At 38.1% G+C, this 27,334-nt stretch overlaps 1 protein-coding gene across 1 annotated transcript in view; it reads left to right on the top strand.

Annotated features, from left to right (window-relative positions):
- The first annotated feature begins 1,071 nt into the window (after positions 1-1,071).
- The window catches only part of LOC126184758 (mitochondrial-processing peptidase subunit alpha), a 110,404-nt gene continuing 84,141 nt past the window's right edge, over positions 1,072-27,334 (top strand). The window contains exons 1-3 of the mRNA XM_049927305.1: positions 1,072-1,235; positions 10,003-10,211; positions 22,130-22,209. Coding sequence (XP_049783262.1) covers positions 1,183-1,235; positions 10,003-10,211; positions 22,130-22,209 — 342 coding nt within the window. The 5' untranslated portion in view covers positions 1,072-1,182. The remainder of the gene's footprint in view (positions 1,236-10,002; positions 10,212-22,129; positions 22,210-27,334) is intronic.

Genomic DNA, 27,334 nt, shown 5'->3' with positions numbered 1-27,334 from the left:
GTTATCTTCTTTTCACCGTGTTCATTCAACGTATGGTAGTGGGTTTTGTGCTTTTGTTCTCCTTCATATTTACTGTATTATTTTGCTTTATGTTCGTGACTAATTGCAAATGTTCCACATGATTACGATTTGTCGAGCAAACCGTGGAGCATATAACTAATTAACTAGCAACTTGAATATTTTTCCCGACGAGTGTTATTCCACAAGCATGGTCTAATATCTAAATATAAAAAAAATATTTAGATTTTACTATAAGAGAATAGAGCTGACGTCACACTTTTTATAAATAAGAAAATGAAGCAACTTTCATTAAATACTGTTTTTTAAGTGAATAAGTAGTCTCTAATGCTGGGAAAAAATGCAGTTATTTACGATGCTGTTAGTCATCTAAGAAAAACAAAAACATAATGGGTAACTAAACAGACTGTATTTATTCCCTTGTAAAGACTGTTTGATGTGTCTGGATGTATATATTTCCGATAGCCAGTAAAGGTCTAGTTTTGAAATATTGTTTCACTTCTCAGCACTTTACCACACAAAATTTGTCAAGGACGTAATTTACGAAGTTTGCTTTAGGCAGTAATAAACTTTATTATTGTTAGTTCATCAATTCTGGTACTATACTCCAACTTTTTGGATCACACACGGAACCTCATTACCTCACTTTCACCGCTCGGGACTGATGTGACGTGACGTGACGTTGACGGTGAATATACAATGACGTTGATGTGATGTGACGTGACGGTTCGTTGACGGCTAGTCTGAATCGCCCTTAAAACGAAAAAATCGTCAATGGGTAACTCGATGATGATGTTTAATCTGGATTAAGAATGATAATATGAAAAAAATTATCTTTTCCGAAAGGTTATCGAAATTTCAATTTACTATTGGATAACTAGGGACTAAATCAAAAAGGTATAAAAATATAGGTCGTTGGGTTAAATCAAAGTGGTAGAGAATATTGCATCTCTTTGGTTTAAAGTAACAATATTACAAATGGCAATAAAATTAATTTAAAAAAATCAATCTCGATTTTCCATGTCCTTGGTGTGCGAATGTGTGCGATAGTTTACGCGATCTTTGGCCCCTAAGCAAAACGTTCCGGCGCGGGGAATCATGTGTGTATTGTAAACATATTGTAAACACCGCAGAAAATTAAAAAAACAGTGCTGATCCGCAAATATGGTTAAAGTGACAGCAACATTAAGAATCACTTCACCAACTTTTAGAAAATTGTAAGTATATGGCCGTGTGTTCCAGGAGTAAATGATGTTTTGGAAGTGTTTATTCAACCGACAATCACAATTATTGCGCTGTGTAACTGTTGAATAAATACACCAAGAAATGAAGCATCCGTTGGATTCTGTTCTTTTTAATTCTAGTGTACAGTTTTAATATGTCTTTATTTTCAGTTTATGGCAGAAAAGGTTTATTAAATTTCCATGAAAATCCTCGCCTCGTATTGTTTGTGTGTGGATTAAGAGACTGCTGTGTAACCGGACTGCTGAACCGTACCGAATTAGAAAAAAATTGTACCAGTGCATGTCGCATACAATGGCTTTATTGTTATAGCTTTTGTTTGGGATGAAAGTAATATGGTACATTTCTGTGTTGATAGACTTGTTTAATTATTGGCTACTACTTTCCATTGTTGGCAGCAATTGTTAATTCTCCTTACAAACGCTAAGTGACTGAGAACTGCACAACATCTCAAAGACGACGTTGTGTAAACCGTGAAATTTTGTACTGTATGACTAATTTACAAGATTGAAGTCTGGTACTACCAATAGCTAAGTTTTCAACACCAGTATTGGGTCCAAACACGTTCGCGAAAAATGTATACGAATGAAACTATGTACGAGGTAACTTAAATGGATACTTAAGAACAATTTTCATTTCCATCAGTGTTTGGGATTAAGTTTGAATGCATAAACATTGCTTCAGTTACACTATACAGTCACATGCAGCATAACAGTTTCGCATTAGTTTCTATTAATGCGTGGATACAAGAATGTGCACTTCAAGATAATAATTGTAAAATGATGATTTATATATAGTAATCTGTTGAGAGGGAAATAGATTTCATGTGATTGGGAAATATAGAAAAGAAACTTCCCATGTGACTGAGACTGGAACCCAGCTCTGTATCATTTGTTGGAAACATTCTTAATTCGTGAGCATGCCTCATAACCAAAGTGTCAGTTTGACTACATAATGAAATCTACTGGCAAGTGGAAATTTCATCCAGTAATTTAAAACTTATTGAGTGACTGTGAACTGAGTAGGAGTCTTTAGGAATGGATAGATGTAACCGAAAGAGTTTGTCATGAGAATTTTGAGAAAATGTTTTTCATGTGTATATTTTGTGTTCCAATGCCAAGTAATGTGATGAAAATCTTTGAGGTTGATTGGGGTGAGGGGACCAAACAACGGGGTCATCCATCCCATCGTTTAGGTGTAGCAGTTTTTATATGTGTGGTAATCTTTAAGTTATATTCTCAACGAAGACAGTGGAGCAATGTAAGATGGCACTTGCTAAAGATTTATACATCTTTCAATTCATTTTATTTTTTATGGGGAGTATTGGTGAATGGGTCACTATGTTCTGACTAAAGGGTACCTTATAGTTTGGCATCATTCGTCAATAATGATAAGATGGATGTAGTGTAAGGGGGTCTAGTAAACAACATGAGCTCTTGGTTTATTCATTGATGTGGTATGTTACATATATGGCATCTGAGGTACTTCTGTTCATTTTAGTTGCAGATGTAGTCCATATGTTTTGTTTATAACAAGCCTGTATCATTTAGATTATTTTATTATGACTAGATCATTTTATTTTCTAGAGCTGCATACTTCTAGTGGAGATTGTAATCTGTTGAGGGGGAATAATGTTTTGGCATGTATTGTATGCTAGACCAAGAAAGGTTTCTTTATGAAGTTATAGTGGCAGACTAGACTGTTGCATAAAGCAACGTGTAGGGTAGGTTGGGAGATGATAGTTTAATAATGAGTTGACTAATCCAACAAATGTGTCACAACAAAAAGCTATTTTTATTAAATGAAGTTTGTGATGATAGACTGATCCGTAGTATGGGTCAAATTATAGATTAGATTTAAAAAAAGTTATGGTTTGTTTGTAATTTGAAAAATTCAGCAGATGTTAAATGACAGTAATTTTTATGTACAGACTATTTCGTAGTTAAATTTATGCCGCCAATTAAGACCCAAGTTTTTTTGACTACGTTCTGCTGTATTCAAGTTTTTAATGAGTTGGATCCATTAATTACAAGAACATTCTCAGAATAAAAACTACTTCTTTCTGTGGAGGTCTTGTTGTTTTGTCAGATTTTATTTGGCTGATATTTTGTGTTGTCAGTGGTGTCAGCTGTTGGTCAGTCTGTAAAGCTTGTATCACTGCAAGCATAATAATGTCATCAGTCTACTTGTATCACGTTTCTAACTACTCACATGTAATGTTTATTATATTTCTGATCCATTATTTTTATTTTATTTTTTGTGTTTGTTAATGTGTAGCCATATGCATGTTCCGTACTTATTTTTTCAGATTTTGTTTTGTTGTTGATGATCTTGTTGAACAGTAGATTTTACACAAAGAGTGAAGTGTTAGTGTCTTGTTTAGGTATGAATATGTGCCTAAATGCAAGTTAGAATGGAGGAGATATTTAGTTTACTTTTGAATGACTACTGTTACCTTTCAATACTGGCACATTACACTTTAAGTAAGGTAACCTTGCTAATGATGTTCCATTGAGTCTACTGAGTGGCTGCATGTTAACAACACTGCCTTCCCTCCCTGCCTCTCCAGTTTTTCAATTGCATATTTATTTTTTTCAAGCTATAATCTTATTTGACTTCAAACATTTAATAGGTGCTCTGACTGGACTGTTGAATACTCTGTTAACACCTAAAATGTTATCAGTAGCTCAGAAAGATTGTTCTAAATACATTGATTTGCTGTGTAGATCAAATGGAAGTTTCTGACAACTAAAGTGATATGAGACATCTTGAGCTACTCTGTTGGTAGCTTTATGTTTAATAAGTATTGTTACAATTATGTTGTCCATAATGACAACCATTGATTTCAGCAGGCTGTTGTACCCATAAATACGTTTACTTTCTTGTGGTCATTTTGTGTCTGCAGTCCTTGGATATAATGAAATAAGGTGCATCATGTAATTTGACTTGAAATACTAGTGTCTGTTACAGATTCTGTATATATACACTGGAGATGATCTTTGATTGTGCTGTGTAATAAGTAATCTTCCTGCTCAGTTCAATGGTGTACTGTTGGGAAAGAGTGACTGTTGGCAAACCTCTGGTTAAGCTGTGATTGATCTAACAGTCATGATCTGTACAAGTGTTGTGTGAGGGGAATTGATGGAAACATTCCCATATTCCCAACAGCAGTCTGGTTACTGAGAGTTTGTAGTTGCATTTTTGTGAGACAGGTGAAGTTTTCTGCAGATGTTTGCCTGTTTACATATTTTTTTTAACATTGTCATTCTGATTATTTCTTCAAGATTTAGTTCCACAGCTATTTTGAATGGCATTAGTTCACCAAGACTGTGCAATTACTGATAACAGTTTTAAAATATATCACACTTTACTAATTTGATCTGTAGATCCATTTTGTAGTGGTCTGTAGAAGCAGTAAAGCAATATAAAGCACATGGAACATAGCACAGCTTTGGTTATAACATGAACTGTAGTGTATTTGTCAATGGGGGGAACAGGGGGGGGGGGGGGAGTTCTGGATATCCTAAATTGGTTTACGGAGCCGTTATTAGAGGATGGCTTTGTAAGTTGAAGATTGGTTCATGATATAAATACACACTATAGAACATCCACAGTTTTTGTTTTCACTGGCAAATACGAAATTATATTACTAAGCAGTGTTGGCTGAATCCATCAACACAGTTGCTAAAATACTTGCCACTAAAAGGTCCATTGCATGCTATGTTAGTAATATTTGCTGTTTTCAACCATCCTAATTTTAATGCTATGGACTCCCCTCAATTTTATGGTAAGCTATGAAGGATACAATATAACCCATCACCTTTGACCATTGACACTTTCAGTAGGACAACTGTTTATCAGCACTACATAACCACAATGGCATTGTGCAATCATGCATATTTTAACTGCCAAGAAACCTTTTGAGAATAAAACACTTTTCAGCAAGGATGTTCTTGCTATTAATGGCTTCAGACATATTAAAAAAGAAAAAGTACCACCAGGAAAGTATGTTTTATTTTGGCAAAGATGCAAATGTAATGTAATACAACGTAAATGTAACCATAGAAAGGAAACTAGGTTACATAGAACTTGGGCTACAGTATAGGTCAATCTGTTGCCATAAACTTCGTTTCAAGAAAAATTGTGCCAAAGGTAATGTCACAGCACGAAGCAACACGACAGTATCTCAGACTTCACTGCAGCCATTTAATCTGCTCAAAGTTGAAGTATCAGCAGTTCTATAGAATCATTTATTGCATTTTGCAGTCCCCTTTCACTGTTTTTGGCGATCAGAGATACATAAACAAGCTGTCCTGAGATCATAGCCTGAGTTTGAAATATAGTAGATTGTTATTTTGCAGCATTGTACTTTCTGCATCTGCAACGAGCGGCTTTGCAATTTTTGCTGTTACAAGCATAGTATTTTGTTTGCCTTTACACAAATTTATGTGTAGCTGAACATGTAATGATTTGGTAACTTCCATTTTTACTTCACAACCGCAGTGATCTAGGTCTACACACATACTCCACAATCCACAAAATAGTTCATGACGGAGGGTAAACTGTACACTGCTAGTAATTTCCTTTCCAGTTACACTCGCAAATAGAGCAAGAGAAAAATGGCTTTCTGTGTGCTTCTGTACAAACCCTGATTTCCTTTATCTTGCCATTGCTGTCTTACATGAAATGTATATTGATGTCAGTAGAGGAGAGGAGAAGATTAATGTTTAAAAACTTATCGACATTGAGGTCAGTAGAGACAGAGCACCAGTTCGGATTATGGAAGGGTGGGAAAGGAAATCGGCTGTGCCCTTCCAAAGGAACAATCCTGGCAATTGCATTAAGTGATTTATGGAAGTCATGGAAAACCTAAGTCAGGATGGCTGGATGTGGGGATTTGAACTATTCTCCTCTCGAATGAGAGTCTAGTGTGCTAACAACTGTGCCACCTTGCTTGGTTGATAGCAATAGAATTGCTTTGCAGTGTGTCGCAAAACCCAGTTCTCTAAACTTTCTCCATAGTGTTTCGTGGAAATAACGTCTTCATGCCTCCAGGGATTCCCATTTGAGTTCATGGATCATTTCTGTAATACTCATGTGTTGCTTGAAGTTGTGGGTGATGTTACCCACTTCAATGTTTAAATTAAACCTGTGATAATTCCTTGTTTTTTATAATATTTTTTTCTCCTGATGGGGTGGCATTATTTGGTAACAGTTAGAAGGGGAATAACAACTGATTTTATAGTGGAGTGTATACAGTAGTAAATGTTGTGAGGCAGGAAAAATTATTTACACAGATTATATGGCTTCACGAGTTTGTATGGAATGTGAGTCAGTCAGCAAAAAGGCACTTGTGGAGGTACCCCAAGAATTTTGACCTATATTAACTACTGAGAATAGAAAATAAGAAAAGCCAATTTGAAACTTCAGTTTATCCTGGTATATGTTTTTAAAAATCCAATTTATTTGATAAATTTATTGTTTTAACTTCCTCTTTACATTTTTACTTACATTCTGTGTTATTCATAAAGATATATTTTTCTTTGAATAACACTCGCTTGATAGAAGTGTGTTTCAACTTATTGTCAATGAATCTTTGAATTTGCCATTAGGTATGATTGTCACTGAGAGAGACTAATGAAAGCGTTTGGTGTTATAGTGAAATGAATAAGAAGAAGAATAAAAAATAAAATAAATCAACTTATGTTGTAGAAAGGTTAATCTCTGTATCACAGTGATCAGCATGTCTTGGATTGGCGCTTGGAGGACTGAGGTTCAATATCCAGGACTGCCAAGGAGTTTCGCTTAGTTGGAGTTGTTGAATGAGGTAATTGCTGAGCCTCAGTAGAACTGAGAAGCTACTTGAAGGACAAATAGTGGTTCTGATTTGAAAGACATTGTTAAAGACAGGGAGAATGGTGTGCCAACCTCTTACCCTCGATAGTTATGCCCTTTGATGCTTTAGACACAGGATGAAATGGTAGTTGGTCTGTACAAAGCAGTGCCTGATGCCCAACCATAGAGTCAGATTTCCTAGCAGCACAGAATTTTTTCTATTTCTTTAATGGATACTTCATGTTCTGATTAGTGTAGTTTGTAAACAGTTGTAATGAATCATTTACAAATTCTTGTTGTCACAAACTATTAATTTCTACAGAAAGCAAGGAGGCTTAGATTTTTGTTATACAAGAAAATACACTTTTCTTCATGTATTAGAAATTATTTACACGAAACCTAGGGTCTGGGTTCTATTTGTGTTTCACTATTAACATAACTAGACCATCAGCAATAAAAGTAATTTTACTGTTTAATAATTACAGTGTTATCAAAGACTCAAAGTTGAGCTTATTAAAATGATTGGTTTTTTAACATAATGTCAACAGCGAGCTAATTAAAGTTGGAATAGTTGTTGCCTTGGACAAGGAGGGATCTGGAAGTGGTCATAACCTTCTATTAGCTTCCATCTTGGCATTTCCTTCATATGATTCAGGAACTTTTAAATTAGAATGACTCCTACTGATTGAACCCAGTTCCCTGATCAGAGTAGCACTTCACTGTGTTGCATGCAGTGAAGTAACATCTTCAGAACATCACATCCAGTTTTATAAAGTTGATGTAAATTATATTTTTATGGACATTATTTGTCAATGGCATCTCATTGTATCATTTCTGAGTTAATTTTACTGAAAACTGCTGCATCTCTAGGTTAGTGTAGGTGATCAGTTGTAATAACGGACTTTGTGGCAATTTTTTTTTTAAAATCATTACTGAACAGTATCACACAGTTGTTTAATGTCTGCTGAGAAGGATGGAAAAAGTGGTGCTTTTGAAATGTATCTGATTAAGAAGGCACCCATATTCTTTCCTTTAGAATCATTTCTAAGTACTCAGTTGTTAATTCATTTTATGGTTGTGGCCTCAGATTTAAGATTGGTTTGATGCAGCTCTACACACTACTCTGTACAGTGCAAGTACCGGTATCTTGTGCGACCTACATCCATTTGAACATGGCTTGCTGTATTCATCCCATGGTCTCCCTCTGCAGTTTTTACAGCCATTGCAACTACTGAAAAGGCTTCTGCCACTCTTCAAGAACCATATGTTATTCTGATTTCTCCAAATATAACCCTTCTTTTTGGTTGGTCATATTGTATGGCTATGTATATTTTTTTGGCACGAAACCCATTCCATGTTGACAAGGTCCATCTTCATATTGATGCGTATGTTACTATGCATCCCATTTACTCAACTGATAGTTATATTAAAAAAAAAAAAAAAAGGTAAATCTATCATTAACATAAAGATGGATTTGAACACCACAGTGCTTTAGCAGACACGGTCATATTGGAGGATGTATGCCATTGCCTTCCTGTGCCCTTTGTACTGTCTTTGTTATCTCCACATGTTTTTGTACTAATCATAGCATTGGTCTTGAAATCTGTGTGATTTTTTGTTCAGGTACCTTGTGCAGAAAGAATGAGGAAATATTTCATTGTCACTAATGCTCAGAGAAGCAATTTCGAATCGTATGAGTTATTTAACTACTCATTAGACCTGTGTCTTGCTTAACAGTGCTTTGTTGCATTTCCATGCCAACTGTTTAATCTTCTTTTTCGTCAAAGGATGCACAGTTTTGCAGTGCGTTCCCTCCTCCAGAAACATTTCTATGTGAATATGTGACTGCGTAGGTTGTATTCAAAATTAGTTTTCCAATAATGCGTCAGCAATTTTCTAATATTTAAAAATTCTTTAAAAGTGGAACTGATATTGAGTATAACTACTGTGCCTCTGTTTTCTACAACCCGTAGGTCAAGTTGTTTGAATGGAATGGATGAGGATTTGACAAGCTCACACAAAAACTTCTGGAAACAGTAAGTAATAGCAATATTTGAGCTAATAAGTACAAAAGTCACATAAAACTTAGTACATTAAGAAGAAGCTTGACACAGGCAAAATGATGTGACAAGGGTGTCCAAAAATGTATGGAAAGTATGCAGTTGGACTAGTGTAAGAAAACAAACATTTATTGTAACAACTGTCATCTAAAATAGTGTATCAATCTCATATTCCCTCAGACACAAAAATTTGGACCCTGTCACCCATTGTAAGATAACTGTAATGTAGAATAAAAAATATACCACAAAACATGTTTTACTCTTTGTTCTAACATATCTTTAACACTACCCATCATGATGTGTGTCACATTTTTTTAAATAATTATTCTTTTACCATGCCATGAAAAGATAGGAACAGATCCCATCTATTTTGTTTGCCTACTACATCATCTAGGTAGAGTTTAACCCTCTGGTCAGCATCATATTTAAGGTGCTAGGCAGAGCATTGTTCTTCCACTTCTCACTCACATCTGTATTATGTTTGTTGGACTTCAAAGGGAACATTTCACAAATATGTTATCAATGCATAACAAACTCAGTTTCTTCCTCCAGTTGTACTGAAAGAAATACTTGGTATCAGTAGGTGGTGAGTTTCTGTTTGCAGAAGTCCAATTTGTGGTATGATGTAGTACAGCTGCTATTCAGTTTTACATTGTTTCGGTATTGTTAAAGGGTGGTTCGCAACACAAAAATATAATATTTCTTATACCTGTTGATATTTTTTCAAACATGACTTCTGGTTCTGTCAAAGGTGAATTTTGTGTTTTGTGAAATGTATTTATAAAATATGCTGTGCGTAATTTAATATACACTGTGCATAAATAAAGTTTTTAAAATTTCATTTCAGATATGTCCATGGAAACAAATGTCAGCCAGTACGACATAAAAGTATTTCATCCTCTGGACAGCCACCACTCAACGTTCCTCTACCAGGGCTTCCGACTGCTGTCTACATAAGTGCAGAGCAAGCTGATCACACACTGAAGATGACAGTGTTAAAAAATGGAATGCGTGTTGCAACTATCCCATATTTTGGAAACTATTGTACTATAGGAGGTAGTAAATTATCATGATTTATTAGTGATCCAATCTAACAAATACATTTTTTGTGTGATATGAAATGCACATTAGATTTCAAATTTTATTGGGTGGGATATGCTGGTTTTCTGACATTTGTCCTTGTGAATAATATTGTAGGAGGGGTAGTTATATTATCAGATCGAAAAAAAATCAACCCTTGACCATGGAAATTGGTGATGGTGTTAGTCATGTGTATGTATTCGTCCTTCAGTGTGGCACATTTTTCCCAGTGATGGATGACTTGACTGAGATCTTGATCGTCTATCTGTATTTTGCCTGTCGAGGAAATGTCCCAACTCAAAAATTACCTTGTCGTCATTCTGGAAACGCCTACTATGCTGTGGTTTCTTCACCCAAGGAGAGAAGACAAAGTCACTGGCTGCTGTGTCAGCTGCCCTGTGCAGAATGAGCTGGAGCACTGTCATGGAGCAAAAACGCCACCTGGGATAGCTCCCTGTGATGCTCTGTCTTGACAGTCTCCCGTGATGTCCTCAGGAGCTATCAGTAATGTGCTCTTGTGATGGTTTGCCCCTTATGAGCACAATCTGTTAGCACCATAACACGACAGTCCCAAAGACACTTAGTATCATCTTGCTTAATGATGTTTAGGTCTTCACCTATTTAAGCAGTGACGAACCAATGTTTCCACTGCTTCCTGCACTCATTTGTCTTGGGGTCATATTGATACACCTACCACTCGCCCATGCTGATTAGGTGGCTAAAGAAGTCATATGGATTGTCCTGACACAGCTGCAACATTTCCAGTGCTGCCTCAGTTTGGCAGTCTTCTTGAATGCGTGTGATTTTTCACAGAATCCAGTGGGTGGTGACCTGTGTCATGTTCCAAATGTTGTGCATCTAATTGCGAAATTCTGTTGCGATTCCCAGTTCTTCACAGAGACATGGTCTGCCACTGCATTAATCATCCTTGTTTGACCATACTGGAACTCTCTGTGCCAGGAAACCACTGTGTCGTATGGTGGTGTATTGCTGCCATGCATTTCCACCAACTTGGCATGAATTCTTGCAGTACTGCAGACATGTACCTGCAAACAGATAAAAAATAATTATTCAACTTTTTTTAGGGTGATAATTAAAACTTTGACTGTCCCTCCTATGTTGAGTTCTTTGTGTCTGAGACGAGGTGCAAGTGGCTGCTTTTTCATGTTGGTTATTATTTGTTTTCTCCAGTTTTTGTTAAGTCACCCTGCCAGTGTAGACTTTACACTTCAGAGGAATCTTGGCTCTTTGTATGTCTAATGTCATATAATCACAACAGAAGACCAAAGTCTTAGTTTGCAACTACTAGTACTTACAATGCAATTGGCAGTTAAGTTTGTGTTGATACATAGGCTCCAGCATATCATTCTTAGAGAAGTAACTGAAAGTAGTTTTTCACCTGTAGAAGTAAACTCATAAAATGTAAACTTTCATGACTGGAAGTGCCACACTGATTAAAATATACCCTGCTATTATGCTGTTTGTGAATGAATTTCTCATTGAAAGTTTATGTTTTGTTCCCTTCTGTGGAGGACATCTTCAAGGGGGGGGGGGGGGGGCAGTTGAAGGTTTTTCGAAGTTCTAATACACACACTGGCTTGCTACTAACTGAACTAAAACCCAGTTTCTGCTTGCTCCCATGAAGAGGTGTGACTTCCTGTTTTGAAAACTCAAGCCCAATTTAGACCTGCATATATTCTCCTCAAGCCACTGTACAGTGCATGGCTGAGGGCACTTCATATCAATATGAGCGATTCTTTTTGTCTGATTTCATTTGTGTCTTGACTGAAGGAAAACTGACTGACTGTATGCCTCTGTATGTACCCTAATCACTTTGCACTTATTATCATGATTCTACAGGAGATGTATGATGATGGCAGCAAATTGGTCTCACAGTCTTCTTTGACCACAGTTTCTCTGAATTCACCTAACATAGTTGTTATACTATGCTGTAATGATCTTAGCAGTGCCTCTGAATTTTTTTGATGTCAGTTGTTGTGCCTTCTTGATAAGGACTCCAAACGCAGGACCAATAGTCTAGAATCTGCCGCACTAACACCTCACATGCAAATTATTTTACAGATGCACTGTACTTTCCCAGAACCCTTTCAACATATATGCCTGTGGGAGTATCCTCATCAAGATGTAGAAGAAATATCAACACTTGCAAACTGAGAATGTTGAAATAAAGATCCTGAATTATGTTCACAGAAACCCGAATGAATTGGTGCAAGTTATTGTATGAGTAACATCCCAAAAACATCCAGAGCAACCTCTGGCCAGAACTACGTCTCTTACACACAGCAGGCTAAATGCCTCAGTGGACTGTCGGTGCATGTATCACCATGCATCATTTGAAAAGAGGCAAAATCACAACTTATCCAGACAGCTTCTCTCTAGTTTCTTCCTTGTTTGTCCCATTGAAGTCTTTTTGCTTCATTTGTCGTATTAGGAAATGGTTTTTTGTGAGGTACACGACTCCAAATGTGCATTCCACGCAGTTCCCTTCAACATCTAAATCTACATCAATTCTCTGCAAACCACTATGAAGTGCATGGCATGCACTAATTATCAAGACTTTTTCCATTCCGCTAATGTGTGGAGTATGGGAAGAATGATTGCTTGAATGCATCTGTGCGTGGTTGGCTGTTGCCGGTTGCTGTCACCCGTTATTGCTATCACACTGTGGTGGAAGACTGGTACATACACCTTCTTCAGCACTGGACTCAAAATACCATTTAGTTTCACACCCTCCCCTTACACTTAAAATTACTGTGGTGTTTAGTAATCTCTATGGCCACTGTATAGTCTTTCATAGTATCCATTTGTGGCTGCCAGTGCTTGAGTCTTAGCAAATTGAATCCAGTGGTCTCCTGGCTGCAAAGCACATTCTGAAACAGCTGTTCTGTGAGCCTCTCCCCTTCAGCAGTTTCTTTTGTGTTCTTATAGTAGTTTCTTGATCTTTTTTTAGTAGTACCAATGTAGCATATGGACTATAAGACCAATTGTGTGATTGAATTGAAGAGTTCCTAGATAACAGAATGCAGCATGTCATTCTCAATGGAGAGAAGTGTTCCGAAGTAAGAGTAATTTCATGTATGCCGCAGGGGAGTGTCGTAGGACCGTTGCTATTCACAATATATATAAATGACCTTGTGGTTCACATAGGAAGTTCACTGAGGCTTTTTGCTGATGATGCTGTAGTATATTGAGAGGTTGTAACAATGGAAAATTGTACTGAAATGCAGGAGGATCTGCAATGAATTGACGCATGGTGCAGGGAATGGCAATTGAATCTCAATGTAGACAAGTGTAATGTGCTGCGAATACATAGAAAGAGAGATACTTTATCATTTAGCTACAATATAGCAGGTCAGCAACTGGAAGCAGTTAATTCCGTAAATTATCTGGGAGTAGGCATTAGGAGTGATTTAAAATGGAATGACCATATAAAATTAATCATTGGTAAAGCAGACACCAAACTGAGATTCATTGGAAGAATCCTAAGGAAATGCAGTCTGAAAACAAAGGAAGTAGGTTACAGTACACTTGTTCACCCACTGCTGGAATACTGCTCACCGGTGTGGGATCCGTACCAGATAGGGTTGATAGAGGAGGTAGAGAAGATCCAACGGAGAGCAGCGCACTTTGTTACAGGAGCATTTAGTAGTCGTGAAAGCATTTCAGAGATCATAGATAAACTCCAGTGGAAGACTCTGCAAGAGAGACACTCAGTAGCTTGGTACGGGCTTTTGTTGAAGTTTCGAGAACATACCTTCACTGAGGAGTCAAGCAGTATATTGCTCCCTCCTATGCATATCTTGCGAAGAGACCATGAGGATAAAATCAGAGAGATTAGAGCCCACACAGAGGCATACCGACAATCTTTCTTTCCATGAACAATACGATCCTGGAATAGAAGGGAGAACCGATAGAGGTACTTAAGGTACCCTCCGCCACACACCGTCAGGTGGCTTGTGGAGTATGGATGTAGATGTAGATGTACATGGTATCCTGTAAATTTCTACTTTTTCCAGTGATTTTCCAGCATCCTTGGCCATATTAAGGTGTTCTTGTATCTTGTGAGTGGGTTTGTAGGTTACAGTGATATACTGTTTCGTCAAGATCTTTCCAATGTGGTCAGTAACATCATTTATGAATAGCAGGAAAACCTTGGATTTTGCAGACACCTACACATCACTGTGAACCTTCTGTGGCTGTCCGAATGCTCTGTTTTAGCTCAGCAGTGAATGTCCATTCTTTAGTGACACACTGGTGAGACATTCCAGTTCTATGTTGAGCAGCTCCAGTTCACAGATGTTCCTCACTCTATCCACTAACATTTTTATAACACATTACTTTTTTTGTGGGTGGCGCTATAAAGTAAGATGAGTAAGTACCCCAATCACAAAGTTCTCAGAACTTTGTCAGTTGAACAGGGTGCTGAGAAAGAACAGTTCAATTCAGCTGTGCTTCTACCAGTACTTAATGGGTTGCCAAAAATTCATGAAGAAAATGTTGTGCCGTTGGTTCACCCACCTATTCGACTGCCAAGTTATTGACAACATTATTATGAAGGACATATTAGTCAGTTTTGATGTGGTATTGCTGTCTACCATGGTTCCACATAATGAAATGTTGGAATAGCTGAATCAGATTTTTTTCTGCCCATATTGTAGAGCTGTGTAACTGTTGACATAAGCTTGTCAGTCTCAAGAAAATTTATTATATTCTAACTGAGAATATGTGCAAGGATTCTGCAGCAAACTTATATTAGGGACATTGGTCTGTAATTTTGCGGGCCTGTTCTTGTAACCTTCTTTTACACAGCAGTCACCTGCAATTTTTTCCAGTCACCTGGGACTTTTTGTGGGATCTGAGGTTGACAATAAATGTGAGCTAAGTAAGGGGCTAGAGCCATAGAGTAATCTTTGAAAACTGAATTGGGATTCCATCCAGACCAGGTCACTTATTTGTTTTCAACTCTTTCAGTTCTTTCTCTACATCAGGGATGATTATTACTATGTCACCCATATGGGATTCTGTTTGATAGTCAAACAATGATTTGTTTGTAGGATTCTCCTGCGCGAATGATATCTTTAATTTGAAATTTAAAACTTTGGCTTCCTTTTTGCTGTCTTCAACTGTTACACCAGACTGGTCAACAAATGGCTGAATGGAAGGCGTAGACCTACTTAGCGATTTTACATACAACCTGAAGTTTTCTTGATTTCTCTGCCAGAACTTTTGCTAAGGTATGATGGTGCTAGTAGTTGTGTGCTTCGCACATAGATCTTTCCACAGATGCACGAATCTCTACTAACCTTTGCTTGTTGTCATTTGCACTTACTGTGTTGAACTGAGATTGCAACAGCCTCTGCTTCCTCAGAATTTCCCGAATTTTGTTGTTAAACCGTGGTGAATTTTTCCCATCATAAATCCTCTTACTAAGCATGTAGTTCTGCAGACCACAATTTACAATTTGTTTAAGCTTTGCCCATAATTCTGCTATGTCCATCTTACTGGAACTAAGTGATATCAATTCACTGTCTAAGTGAGATGCTAAGAAGCTAACAACTACATATCTGCTCTTTCTAGCAGAAATACTCCCCTAGCTTGACTGATTTATTAACTTTCATAACCATAGTTGCTACAATAACATCATGATCCCTAATCCTCGTTTCTATACTGGTGTTGTCAATAAGGTCCGCCCTTATGTGTAGCTACAAGGTCTAAGATATTTCCATTGCGTGTGGGCTACCGAACTAGCTGCTCAAGACAGTTCTCAGAAAACGTGTTCAAACGTACTTCACATGACTGTCTGTCTGTATCCTCGACAATGAACCATCACAGTATAATCGGGTGGCTGGTAAAAACATTCAAAAATTAACTTGGTTTCACCTAGACCTGTTACCCGCAACCAGATAAGTTTGTATTCACGCTCAACTTTGACCTCTACAGAGATAATGTTTTTGTCAACTGCAGTAAACACTCCCTCTCCTATGGCCTCTAATCTGTCTTTCCAATATACGTTCCATGGCTTGCTAAATATCCCAAAGCTTTCCACTTCGGGTTTCACCCAGCTCTTGGTCCCGAGAATAATTTCACTGCGAACCATTGCTGGATGGCAGTAAATTTGGGAATTTTGTTACAAATACTTCGACAATTTACTGAGAAAATTTTGTCTGTAGAAGTGTCTGTACTGTGAAACTGGTCTGACTTCCCTTGCTTGCGTATTGACTAGTGAGTGTTCATCAGAATACTTGAAATTACCGCCTAGCCTAAAAAACCTCCATGTGCATTCCACAAGTACTCTCCTACCCGAGTAACTGCTTCCTTTATGTAGTGCTCCCCTGAACTATCAAGGGAGTCCTACAAATCCCCAACCTATAACACAGGGCTAGAAATCTGCAGCCAAGACCATCACAGGGTGGACGAATCCTTTGGTTGAGACCTTGAAGCCAACAGCGTTCACCACTTCCGCCAGTTGCCTGTATGAACTGTGGATGGCCTCAGAACCCATGCGACAGGCGTTGTTGGTGCCAACATGAGCCACAACTTGCAGACAACTGCACCTTGCACACTTGATAACTGCAGGCAAGACTGCCTCCACATCTCAGATGAGGGTCCCATGGCATACGTACTGAGTGCACATTGGCTTGCTTCCCAGCCCTGAATGCTATCTGCTCCATAACATGCCTAATGTTGGAGCTCCCAATAACTGGTCAACCTCCCCTCCCCCCTGTGCCTGCTCAGACCCTGTCCAGTCAGAGGGTGAATGGGCGATGCCAGAAGACCAGTCTTTACATTGATCCTCTGCCTTGAGCAATGTGAACGCGTTATCACTCACAGTGTTTCACTTTGGTAGGGCAGCATCAGGTTAAACTGTAACCATGACTCAGGAAGAATTAGCCAGGGACTGATCTGCACTCACACAGTGTATACACTGCACGCTGATAATGTATGAGGCGCACAGGTGACAGCGCCCTCTGTTAGCAGCTTTTTGAGCTATTTCAAAACTTATGTATAAAACTCTTACAGCTTCCACAGTAAATATACGTCTTGTAACATTTGCCTCTCAATCTTAGTTTCTGAAATATTTGATTTTGAAATCAGGGACTCCTTCACTGGGCAACCTGTGTCTTGGCTGCATGTAACATACAGACTTTACAGCTCAGCGCATCAATGTTTCAATGTAGCTTGCCAGATTTGAGACGGAACTCATAATGCGCTCCACAATGCAGGTACAGGGCGTTTCCATGCACTCTTATTTAAATAGCTGCCACCCAGGCTGTGAGCATGTCACAGAACATTGCTTGAGTTTCTTTGTGGAAACAGTTAGACCACTGACCAACAATTAGGGTGTACATTAAAACAAAAGGTGCACTTTCATTCAAATAAATTTACATAAGCATTCAAATACAAAACTTTTCATTGTGTGATAGTTTCTGAAACTCTTCAGAGTGGACTGTTTCCATTGTCCTTTCACGCAAGTTCTTTACAAATAAATCACTGTCATCAAAATCATTGTCACTCCCATTTTCACTTACACATACCTCTACAAGCTCTTCCCCAGAAAGGACTGAGCGTGAAGAACTAGCCATTTTGCACCTTCTAACTTGAACGTAATAATAGCAGTAAGACGCAGCATTGATGCCTAGTAAAGTCGGATTCAAGAATGGAGCATGTGAGGGCTATGAAAAATCATGTTGAATTAGTCTCGTCATCAGAGTGGAAAATAAAGTTCACAGTGTTGAGCGGCACTTGCTGTTGAAAAGAGTTAAGTCCCGTCATCTCTGTCTACTACCTGGGTCTTTTAAATTTAGTATCCATAATAAGGCAGTATGACCAGAGATTACCGTGAAACATCTACTGTAAAGGTAGTACCGGAAATATCAGGACCAGCAATTTTTTCTAAGCTGTACTGTATTTACTTTCTGCTTTGTTAAGCTGATGGGATATGTAACCAACTGGTTTCTCGACCCCGTATTATTCCTGACTCAGAACACAGCCAGCTGGGTAATCACTAGTGTAACATGACAGAATAAATGCTTTTTAAAAATCTGGATAAACTAGTCAGTAGATTGTCAAAGCATCTTTAATTTATTCATCACCGCATCACATTCAGTGGTCCAGTTGCAAGGTACCCCATTTTTCAGAACTTAGTTAAGGGATTCATGATGGCTGCACGGGATTAGCTGAGCAGACTCCTAACTAAGGTACGAGCATATGGGATTGGTTCCCAAGTATGTGAGTGGCTCGAAGACTTCTTAAGTAATAGAACCCAGTACGTTGTCCTCGATGGTGAGTGTTCATTGGAGGTGAGAGTATCATCTGGAGTGCCCCAGGGAAGTGTGGTAGGTCTGCTGTTGTTTTCTATCTATATAAATGATCTTTTAGATGGAGGATACAAGATGACTTGGACAGGATTTGTGATTGGTGTAAAGAATGGCAGCTAACTCTAAATATAGATAAATGTAAATTAATGCAGATGAATAGGAAAAAGAATCCTGTAATGTTTGAATACTCCATTAGTAGTGTAGCACTTGACACAGTCACGTCAATTAAATATTTGGGCGTAACATTGCAGAGCAATATGAAGCGGGACAAGCATGTGATCTCAGTTGTGGGGAAGGCCGATAGTTGTCTTCGATTCATTGGTAGAATTTTGGGAAGATGTGGTTCATCTGTAAAGGAGACCGCTTATAAAACACTAATACAACCTATTCTTGAGTACTGCTCGAGCGTTTGGGATCCCTATCAGGTTGGATTAAGGGAGGACATAGAAGCAATTCAGAGGCGGGCTGCTAGATTTGTTACTGGTAGGTTTGATCATCACGCGAGTGTTATGGAAATGCTTCAGGAACTCGGGTGGGAGTCTATAGAGGAAAGAAGGCATTTTTTTTTGTGAATCGCTACTGAGGAAATTTAGAGAACCAGCATTTGAGGCTGACTGCAGTACAATTTTACTGCCACAACTTACATTTTGCGGAAAGACCACAAAGATAAGATAAGAGAGATTAGGGCTCGTACAGAGGCATATAGGCAGTCATTTTTCCCTCATTCTGTTTGGGAGTGGAACAGGGAGAGAAGATGCTAGTTGTGGCATGAGATACCCTCCGCCACGCACCGTATGGTGGTTTCAACCCATCCAGCATGTGTCTCGCTCGCTGTGCTATATAATCCATGGACTAGGCTGGCTGGCCCGCAAGGGGACTGGCAAGAGGACTGTGTCTGCTTGTCATCATTAATTTCATTCAGATTTATGGTGTGTGCAGGGCTTGGGCATAATGAAAGTGACAGAAGTGGGAGCTCCAGATGGACGAGGGTTTAGGAAAAAATAGTAGTTTTTGGCACTGGTCAGGCAAAGCATAAGCCATTTCTGTTAGTGTAGTTACAGGCAGTGGATGGCACAATGATTAAGAGTACAGGACGGTAATACGAGGGTCGTGGGTTTGAGTACGTATGCAGAAACCTCTTTTTTTTCCAATTTTTTTTTTTTACTTCACTGCAAGTAAACCAAAATAATATTCAGTACATTGTCCTTATTAATATTTTCATCAAAGACATGAAAAGGACAGGCAAAGGAAAATTTGGCATTGCAAACACATTTCCAGGAAGTACTTTAATTGTTTTTATAGTTAATGATTTACACATGCTGAGCCAGTAGTCATCTTAGAAACAGAGGAAGCATCTTGCACACATTATAAATGTGGCATTTTTACAATTAAGTGATTATTTTGAAGTTTCCACAGATAAACAAACTTCGTTTACGTTCATAAAAAGTTCTCTCTCATCGCACAGTTTGGCAGCAAACGACCTGTACACATAATTTCACCGAGTATTGGCAAGGGTAGTTGGTGATATACAATGGAATGTATTTTGATACAGTCTTCTCTGACTGTGATTTGTTTTCCATCTCTTGATGAGCTGATTTTACCTGTACTGAATACCTATTGTTCGCATGCAGCTGGCAAAAGCTGCTCGAAGGTCAGAATGAAACTAATAGAATACGAAGTCCTGTATGCATTAGTTACAGTCCCTTGAGTCACTGTGGATGCTGTAAGTACAATCCTTTCTTGGAAATTTATTGCCATCCCAAATTTTCCTTTACATTTCCTTTTCTTGCCTTTTATGAAAATATTAATAAATGCAGTATACTGAGCATTATTTCTGTTTGTTTGCAGTATAAGTAATATAAAAACTGGAAATAAAAAAGAAAACTTTCTGACTAGGGCCTTTACCCAACAATCCTCAAATTACCATTTTGTGCTCTTTCCGCTGCACCAACCGCTACCTCCCACATACGGTAACATAAACGGCTCATGTCTTGCCTGCCTTGCATAATTAATGCTATTACTTATAAATGCTTGCCCATCTGGAGCTGCCACTTCTGTCACTTTCACTCCTGGCCAAGTCCTGAATGTACCATAAATTTGGTGGTGCTATCCTCTTGTGAGTGCAGCCAGCTGCGACACAGGCGTCGTCCCACCAGCCCACTGCACTGTGCACTCTGCTCACAGTATTTGCCACTGCAGCACATTGCCTTTTCTACAGTGCACATTGCTTCTGCTTTCAACGACTAGAAACTTATTGGGAGAAAATAAGAGTCATTGACAAAGTGATTTCTACTATTTGTCAATGGGTTCTTACATTGTGATTACCAGCAAAACTGGCATACAAAAATGCAATTCTGTCAGTGTATGCTTGATTTGTGTTACTTGGAAATTAAGAAGTGTCCATTAGAAGAATCTGTCATAAGTTAAGATATTTTATAATTGTTATTGCTGTCACATACACCCTTCTAAACATAAAAAATACCCATGTGGATTCTGTAACTGATTAGAGGTAAAAAAAAAAAAAAAAAAAAAATCAACTAGTGCTATAATAAAGCATACAAGCTTGAACAGTCACTGAATCCAATGACAACCTGCCCATAGATAGTTAATTGAAATAACAGTAGAGGAGAATAAATACATGGCTTTGCAGAGCAATTGGTTTGGGCAGATAAGTAATCAGCTTGGTTTGCTGGGGAAGCGATGGGGCGGAGAGATGCGTCACTGGACAGAGCGCGCCCCGTATGTCGGGCTCAACTGCAAAGTCCCATGAGCCACCCCTGTTCCTCATTAAGTACAAAGTAATAACTGCATGCAACAGCTATAGGTTGTGTTTCCACAATAGAGCAAATCACAACCACGGGAGGTGCTGTAGTTGAGAATTATGTACAATGTTCTGTGAACATCAGGGAAGTAGAGTAATTCTTTTTAATATATCTTAATTATTTTTTGTGTTGAATTTCAATTTTCGTAGTTGAATTTTTGATGCTGTGTAAACAGCAGGTAATGTGTTGTTGATTGCTTGTTCCTCACAGTAACAGGGGATACAGTTTATTTATCTTTTGTCTAAAGTGCTGAAATGATTTTAATTAAAATGTTGAATAATAAAGAAATTCCATTACAGAAAATCTGATAAGTTGCAAGCTGAATAGTGGAGAATATATGTATATAGCAGTCTAGTGTGTGCATTTCATTATTGGCAGTGGATATTGAGGGGAATGTAAACCATCTACAATAGAGTGGCTGTATCACTCAATGCATTCTTCTCTAAAGTTGAAAATTAGGAGAGAACTGTTACTGAATTTTGAGGAATAGATGTGAAAAATACTATTTATCATTACTTTAGGGAGATAATTCCTCATGCATCTCTCCGAGTATCATAATCCTTCCCTGTAACTAGACTCAGTTCTCTCAAGAAAGCAAACATTTCATGACTAATGAACTCATATTTGCATTTATTTTTAGTACAAAATTTATAATTTACAGTCTTTTCTGTATACACTACCATGTACAAATATTAAGATTTTCTTTAAATGACATTTCTGTGTTTTCTTACAGTTATCATTGATGCTGGAGCAAAACATGCTGGTAACTATGTTGGAGGAATTACCCACATGCTTGAAAAACTAGCATTCAATGTAAGTAGTAGGTTTTGATGAGCTTAGCCCTAATATTTATTACTGTAATACCCATCACAAAAGTAAACACATCAATAACATACTGACGACTTGCAGAAATTCAACCACACACAAGTATCAAATTGTATCAACTGACCAGCCATTTCCAGATGTGGCAACATTGCAGGATGTAGAGGGCTGTGGTGGAGGGAAGTGAGACACATGACTTCGAGCTGCTTAGTTTCACAACAGTGACTGTAGTCTTAAGACAGTGTTCTTTGATGCCCAAGCATAAGGGTTTTACATTATCTGTTACAATATGGAATGTGTAGTTTTTGACACCAGTAACATACATTTAAGTACACTTTTCATATTCCAGACTCTGGCCATTTACAGATGTAGAACTGATTACTTCCATCTAGCCCACAACTCATGTATTAGACATAAAGACTTATTAAAGAGGAGAAACTGTAAGGTGCTTTTAAAATTAATTCTGTTCTGCAAGAAGTTTTGTTCTCCTGCAGCAGATAACTAAAATGTTCCATTTCTGTATATGTCAGTTTTCTGTGAGACTGTCACAGAGACCACTACAATGTGTCCTTTACATCCAAACCACTTCTGAGCAAAAGATTTAACTAGAAATTGTTAAGCCAACTGTGAAAATTTACTGGGGGCCTAATCATGCATAAATCAAGTATGAAAACTTTACCATTGAGCTCTGAAAGTTCCTCACACAGAAAACAATTAATTTAATTTTCTGTTAACCTTTTTTCTTTAAGCCAAACTGCTTTTTATGATAAATGAAATTTACTTAGATGTATTACCACTCTTTTGTACATGGTCTTTTCAGACTGCTTCAAAAACATTGGCCACATGTAACTGTCTAGATTCTCCCTTTCTCTATAAAAATGGTTTTACAAAATGTGACTGCAGGATTACAGCAGCAGTCTCTGTTCCAGCAGTAGGAGTCCACATCCTTAGGTCCTCAGGAGTGACAGTGTCGTGTGGCAGTGTGGGGTGATTATGGCAACTGGGCAGTGGGTCAGAGACAGTTCCACCTGTTTTTTTATTGGGGGAGGAGTGGCTGGGGGTGGGGGTGGGGGGAAGGTGAGTGGTTGGTATTGTGAAGCCTCAGTCAGGTGTAGTAATTGTCAGCTCATGGGTTCACGAGGTTGTGTGACAGTGCTAAAATGCATCTGGCAACTGTGGATGTGGAAAGTGGTTTCATGTGTCATTGCTTTACTATGACCAGGTTACTATCAAACTTGTACTTTAGTGTGTAAATAGAATAAAATATTATTATATGTATAGAAGATCCAATTATAAGCTCATTGGACAAAACATTGGTTACCTTCTTAAAAAAATGCACTGGTTGCTTTGGGGTGTTGTACAAGGTATAGATCTGGTTCTAGGCAGTCAAGTGTCCCACCAGTACTGACGTAAGTCATGCCAGTTAAGTGGTGTGTGTATGACAGACAGTGTTATGGAACCAGCACATGGTCAATGTGGAAAGAAGTTATTGTGTCTGGATGTGTGCATGGCCAACCAGTGAATGAAGCTGCCCAAATTGTTTGTGTATCAATCTGGACTATCCAACATGTCTCCAAGGAATGCTGTACCACTCACAGCCATGTAACACTGTATGAGGGTAGTTGTGGAAAGAGCCAAACTGACAGGTACCGTAGGTGACTGTAAATCCTGGTCAGTTACAACTTGTTTCAAACCTGACAGGAATTGCTGCTGTCAGTGAATGCAGGTTCAGCTTGATCAGTTTCTGAGCAAACATTGCAAAGCAAACTGTATGCAGTTGACATTTGGAGCCAGGTATCTTGCAAAAAGCTGTTGTAGGACTAACAACACAGAAATTGCACAATAGTGGACTGGAGGCACAAATCAACAAGTTATGATATTGCATCTTTCCAAATGATACAACATTTCAAATGCACTGACTTTGCCAATGGGCAGTTTAACCCGTAGTGGGTGGAATATGTGGTTCAGGCCAGAGGAAGTTATGTGATATTTTGGGAGTGCTTTTTGTACCATTAATTGAGTCCAGCTTACTATAAAAGTGAACTGGTTTGTGTATTGCAGTATTCTTGGTGACTAAGTGTTGCCCTTTCTTCTACATCTTCATGACGAGTATTTTGCAGTGTTCACTGGGCTGCGTGTGTACATTCCTGATATGAGGTTGGCATCCCTGCATCAGACGAGACGTACGACTTTTTGTGCTCTTGTAAAGATAAGTTATTCAGATTGTAATAACACTTAGTTTAGTACAAATTACTCATCAAATAATGTGTTAGTGTGCTTTCTAAACTTACTATTAAAGGTATCACTTTTCTGTATGCATTGTTCCAGAAAGCATGAAGAGATAGTAAGATCGAGTTGTTGTCACACTATTGTTTACGTTTTGATGCAGTTAACTTGGAGAACCCTGTTTAATTGTTCTATTTTTCTTTCTGGCAATTTAAATGGAGTTTGTGCATATGTTATTCAGTTCATATTTCCAGAAATTAGCATGAATCTGAAGTTGTTGGATTTAGAAACTTTCGCACTAGCAATTTCTTTACATACAATTTGCAGAAATTAAAGTTACATTAAAAGTTACTCTCTGTTGTGATTAAGTTAATCAACTGAAACTGCACTTAAGTGAGTGCTGAGTTCTTGTTGTAAGCAGGAATAATTAACTTTGTTCATTATATCAAACACCTGAAGTGCTAGCCTGTAGGTATAATTTTTGTGGCTCATAAATAATAAAAATTGTATAAAGTATGTTAAGTGATTTAATTCAATTTTTAAGTGTGTTATCTGTGTTGCAATGTGTGATAAGTGTGGATGTTGCCGTAAGATAGTCAAGTAGGGAGTGGTATGTGTAGACTGTGGGTCAGAATTTCACATGGATGACTACTGGAGAATTGTATGGGGATCTCCATGAGGCTCTCCCAATGAACTATAGGCTCTGCAAAAAAGACGAGAGAATCGCTAACTGGGAGACAAAGTTTGTGATCTTCAGGACGAATTAGAACACGCACAGTTTGAAGTAGATATGTTGAAGGGGGAAGAAGATTGTGGGAACTGGGTAAAGGTAAAAAGCAGTGGGTGAAAGAGAAACTGCTCTTCAAGTTCTTCATCTACATTTGAGCTTACAGTATCGAATAAATTTGACTTGTTACCTGAAGTAGGACGCGAAGCACCTCATTCAGCTGTAGGTCCCAGTAGAGTGCAGCAGATTTGTAGCAAACAAACTAAGTGTAGGTTGACACCAAAAGAGAGTAGGAAACAAAGAGTCTTGCTGCTTGGTAGTAACCATGGGAGAGGTGGAGGTCAGATGGTAGGTGACAAATTAGGACCAGGGTACCAAGTCACAAATATTGTGAAGTCAAGAATTAGCCTTAAGCATGTGACAGAGGACATAGGAAATTTCTGCAAATATTTTGCCAAAGAAGAGCAAGTTATTGTAATAGGGGAGCAGGGAACATCCTGGCTAAGGACAGTAATTACAGCAGTAGAGGTGACATGGATGATGTGCTACAATTGGATTGAAAGATGGGGATGTATACTAGACATGACTTACATCTAAACAGGAGAGGGAAAGGTAGATTGGTTAAACTTCTTGCAGAAAATGTACAGGGTGACGGAGGAGGGCACCATCACACAAAGCAAGATCCATGTAATTATTGGTGTCAGACAGGTACCTTTTTTCGGTTAGAATCAGTATTCAGGCACCCTGTTTTGGAAGAAGTCAAAATAACAGATGAGCCCCATAAAATGCTTAAGAATTCAGTGTAAACAGGTTCGCTTGTTTCCTCAAAATATTAGAGGATTGAGTAAAACACTAAAAGAGCTTCTTGTCTGGGAAGTTTAGAGAGCACTGAAAAGATGATACACTGAACCTATCTGAGGACCACATAACCACATGTTTAGAGAAGTTACGTATAGACAATTACACTTGAGCAGTGTACTCATGCAGAAATAATAGTGTGTGCATGTGAATATACTGAAAAGTAGCTCACTTTTAATTGTAACTGTATATAGATTCACAATGGGAAATTTTCAACTGTTTATGAGGAATCTAGATTCCTTACTATGCTATCTTTCGGACAGCAGCAAGCAATTAATAGTCTGTGGTGACTTCAGGATAGATTTTCTAAAGGATCCTGATAGGAAAAATGATATGGAAACCTTATTTGGATCCAACAATTTGATTTCAGAAATTAACTCTCCAACATTCCAGCATGAATGGCTAAAGACAGTAGGTGCCTAAGTGATAATATTTTCGTTTGTGAAGTTCGAAGCAAGAAAATAATTGTTAAAGCCAGACTGTTTAACCAGTAGCAAATGCTCTCTCTGATCATGGTGCATGGTTAGTGCCTCACAATGTGGATACTCCTCAGTGGATTTCAGTTAGAATAGTTAATGACTCCAGGACAAATATTTTTAAGAATAGTTTGCAAGAAATTACCTGGGATCAAATTTATAATGAAACAAATGCTAACGCAAAATGTAATCTATTCCATGAGAAATTAATACCATTATTTGAAAATAGCTTTTCACATAAGCAATTCAGATAGGACACTAACCCTCAAGCGGGTCACCGTTTTTTGCAGCATGAGCGGGCACGCGCCGTACTTTGTACAAAATGTAAAGAATGCCGCCTTCATGTTACCAAAATAAACAAATAGGAGCAAAATTACCGTTTAATGTTAGTTTAATTAACCAATGATAAAATAAACTTTCATTGTATCACTCCGTTGGCGTGCACAATCTTACCCCAAAGTAAGGACCCATTCGAAGTGCTATCCCATTGTGGGATTGTGGCACAAAATCATAATCTGAGTCATTTTCTTGCATGGATTCGCAATTATTTCTCATTGAGCTTGCTGTTTACTTTATATTATTCATGCTCACTTGGACAGATGACAGCTCAATTTAGCATTGTGTTAGCTAAAGCAGTAATGAAGGAATAGGTACAGGCTCACAGTTTTAAAACAACAGTGGAACAGTACAAGACAGTGTTTTTTGCGGTAGGCAATCTTTATACATAGTTGTGCCCGCTTGAGGGTTAAACAGCCATGTAAAAAACCATGGATCACTAGAGGAATTAGTGTCTTGTGAAAGGACATGGGAAATGGATCTGATGGCAAGA

The sequence above is a fragment of the Schistocerca cancellata genome, chromosome 4, assembly GCF_023864275.1.
Source record: "Schistocerca cancellata isolate TAMUIC-IGC-003103 chromosome 4, iqSchCanc2.1, whole genome shotgun sequence".
In the NCBI taxonomy this organism is placed as follows: domain Eukaryota; kingdom Metazoa; phylum Arthropoda; class Insecta; order Orthoptera; family Acrididae; genus Schistocerca; species Schistocerca cancellata.
This window is presented reverse-complemented; position numbering and strand designations above follow the sequence as displayed.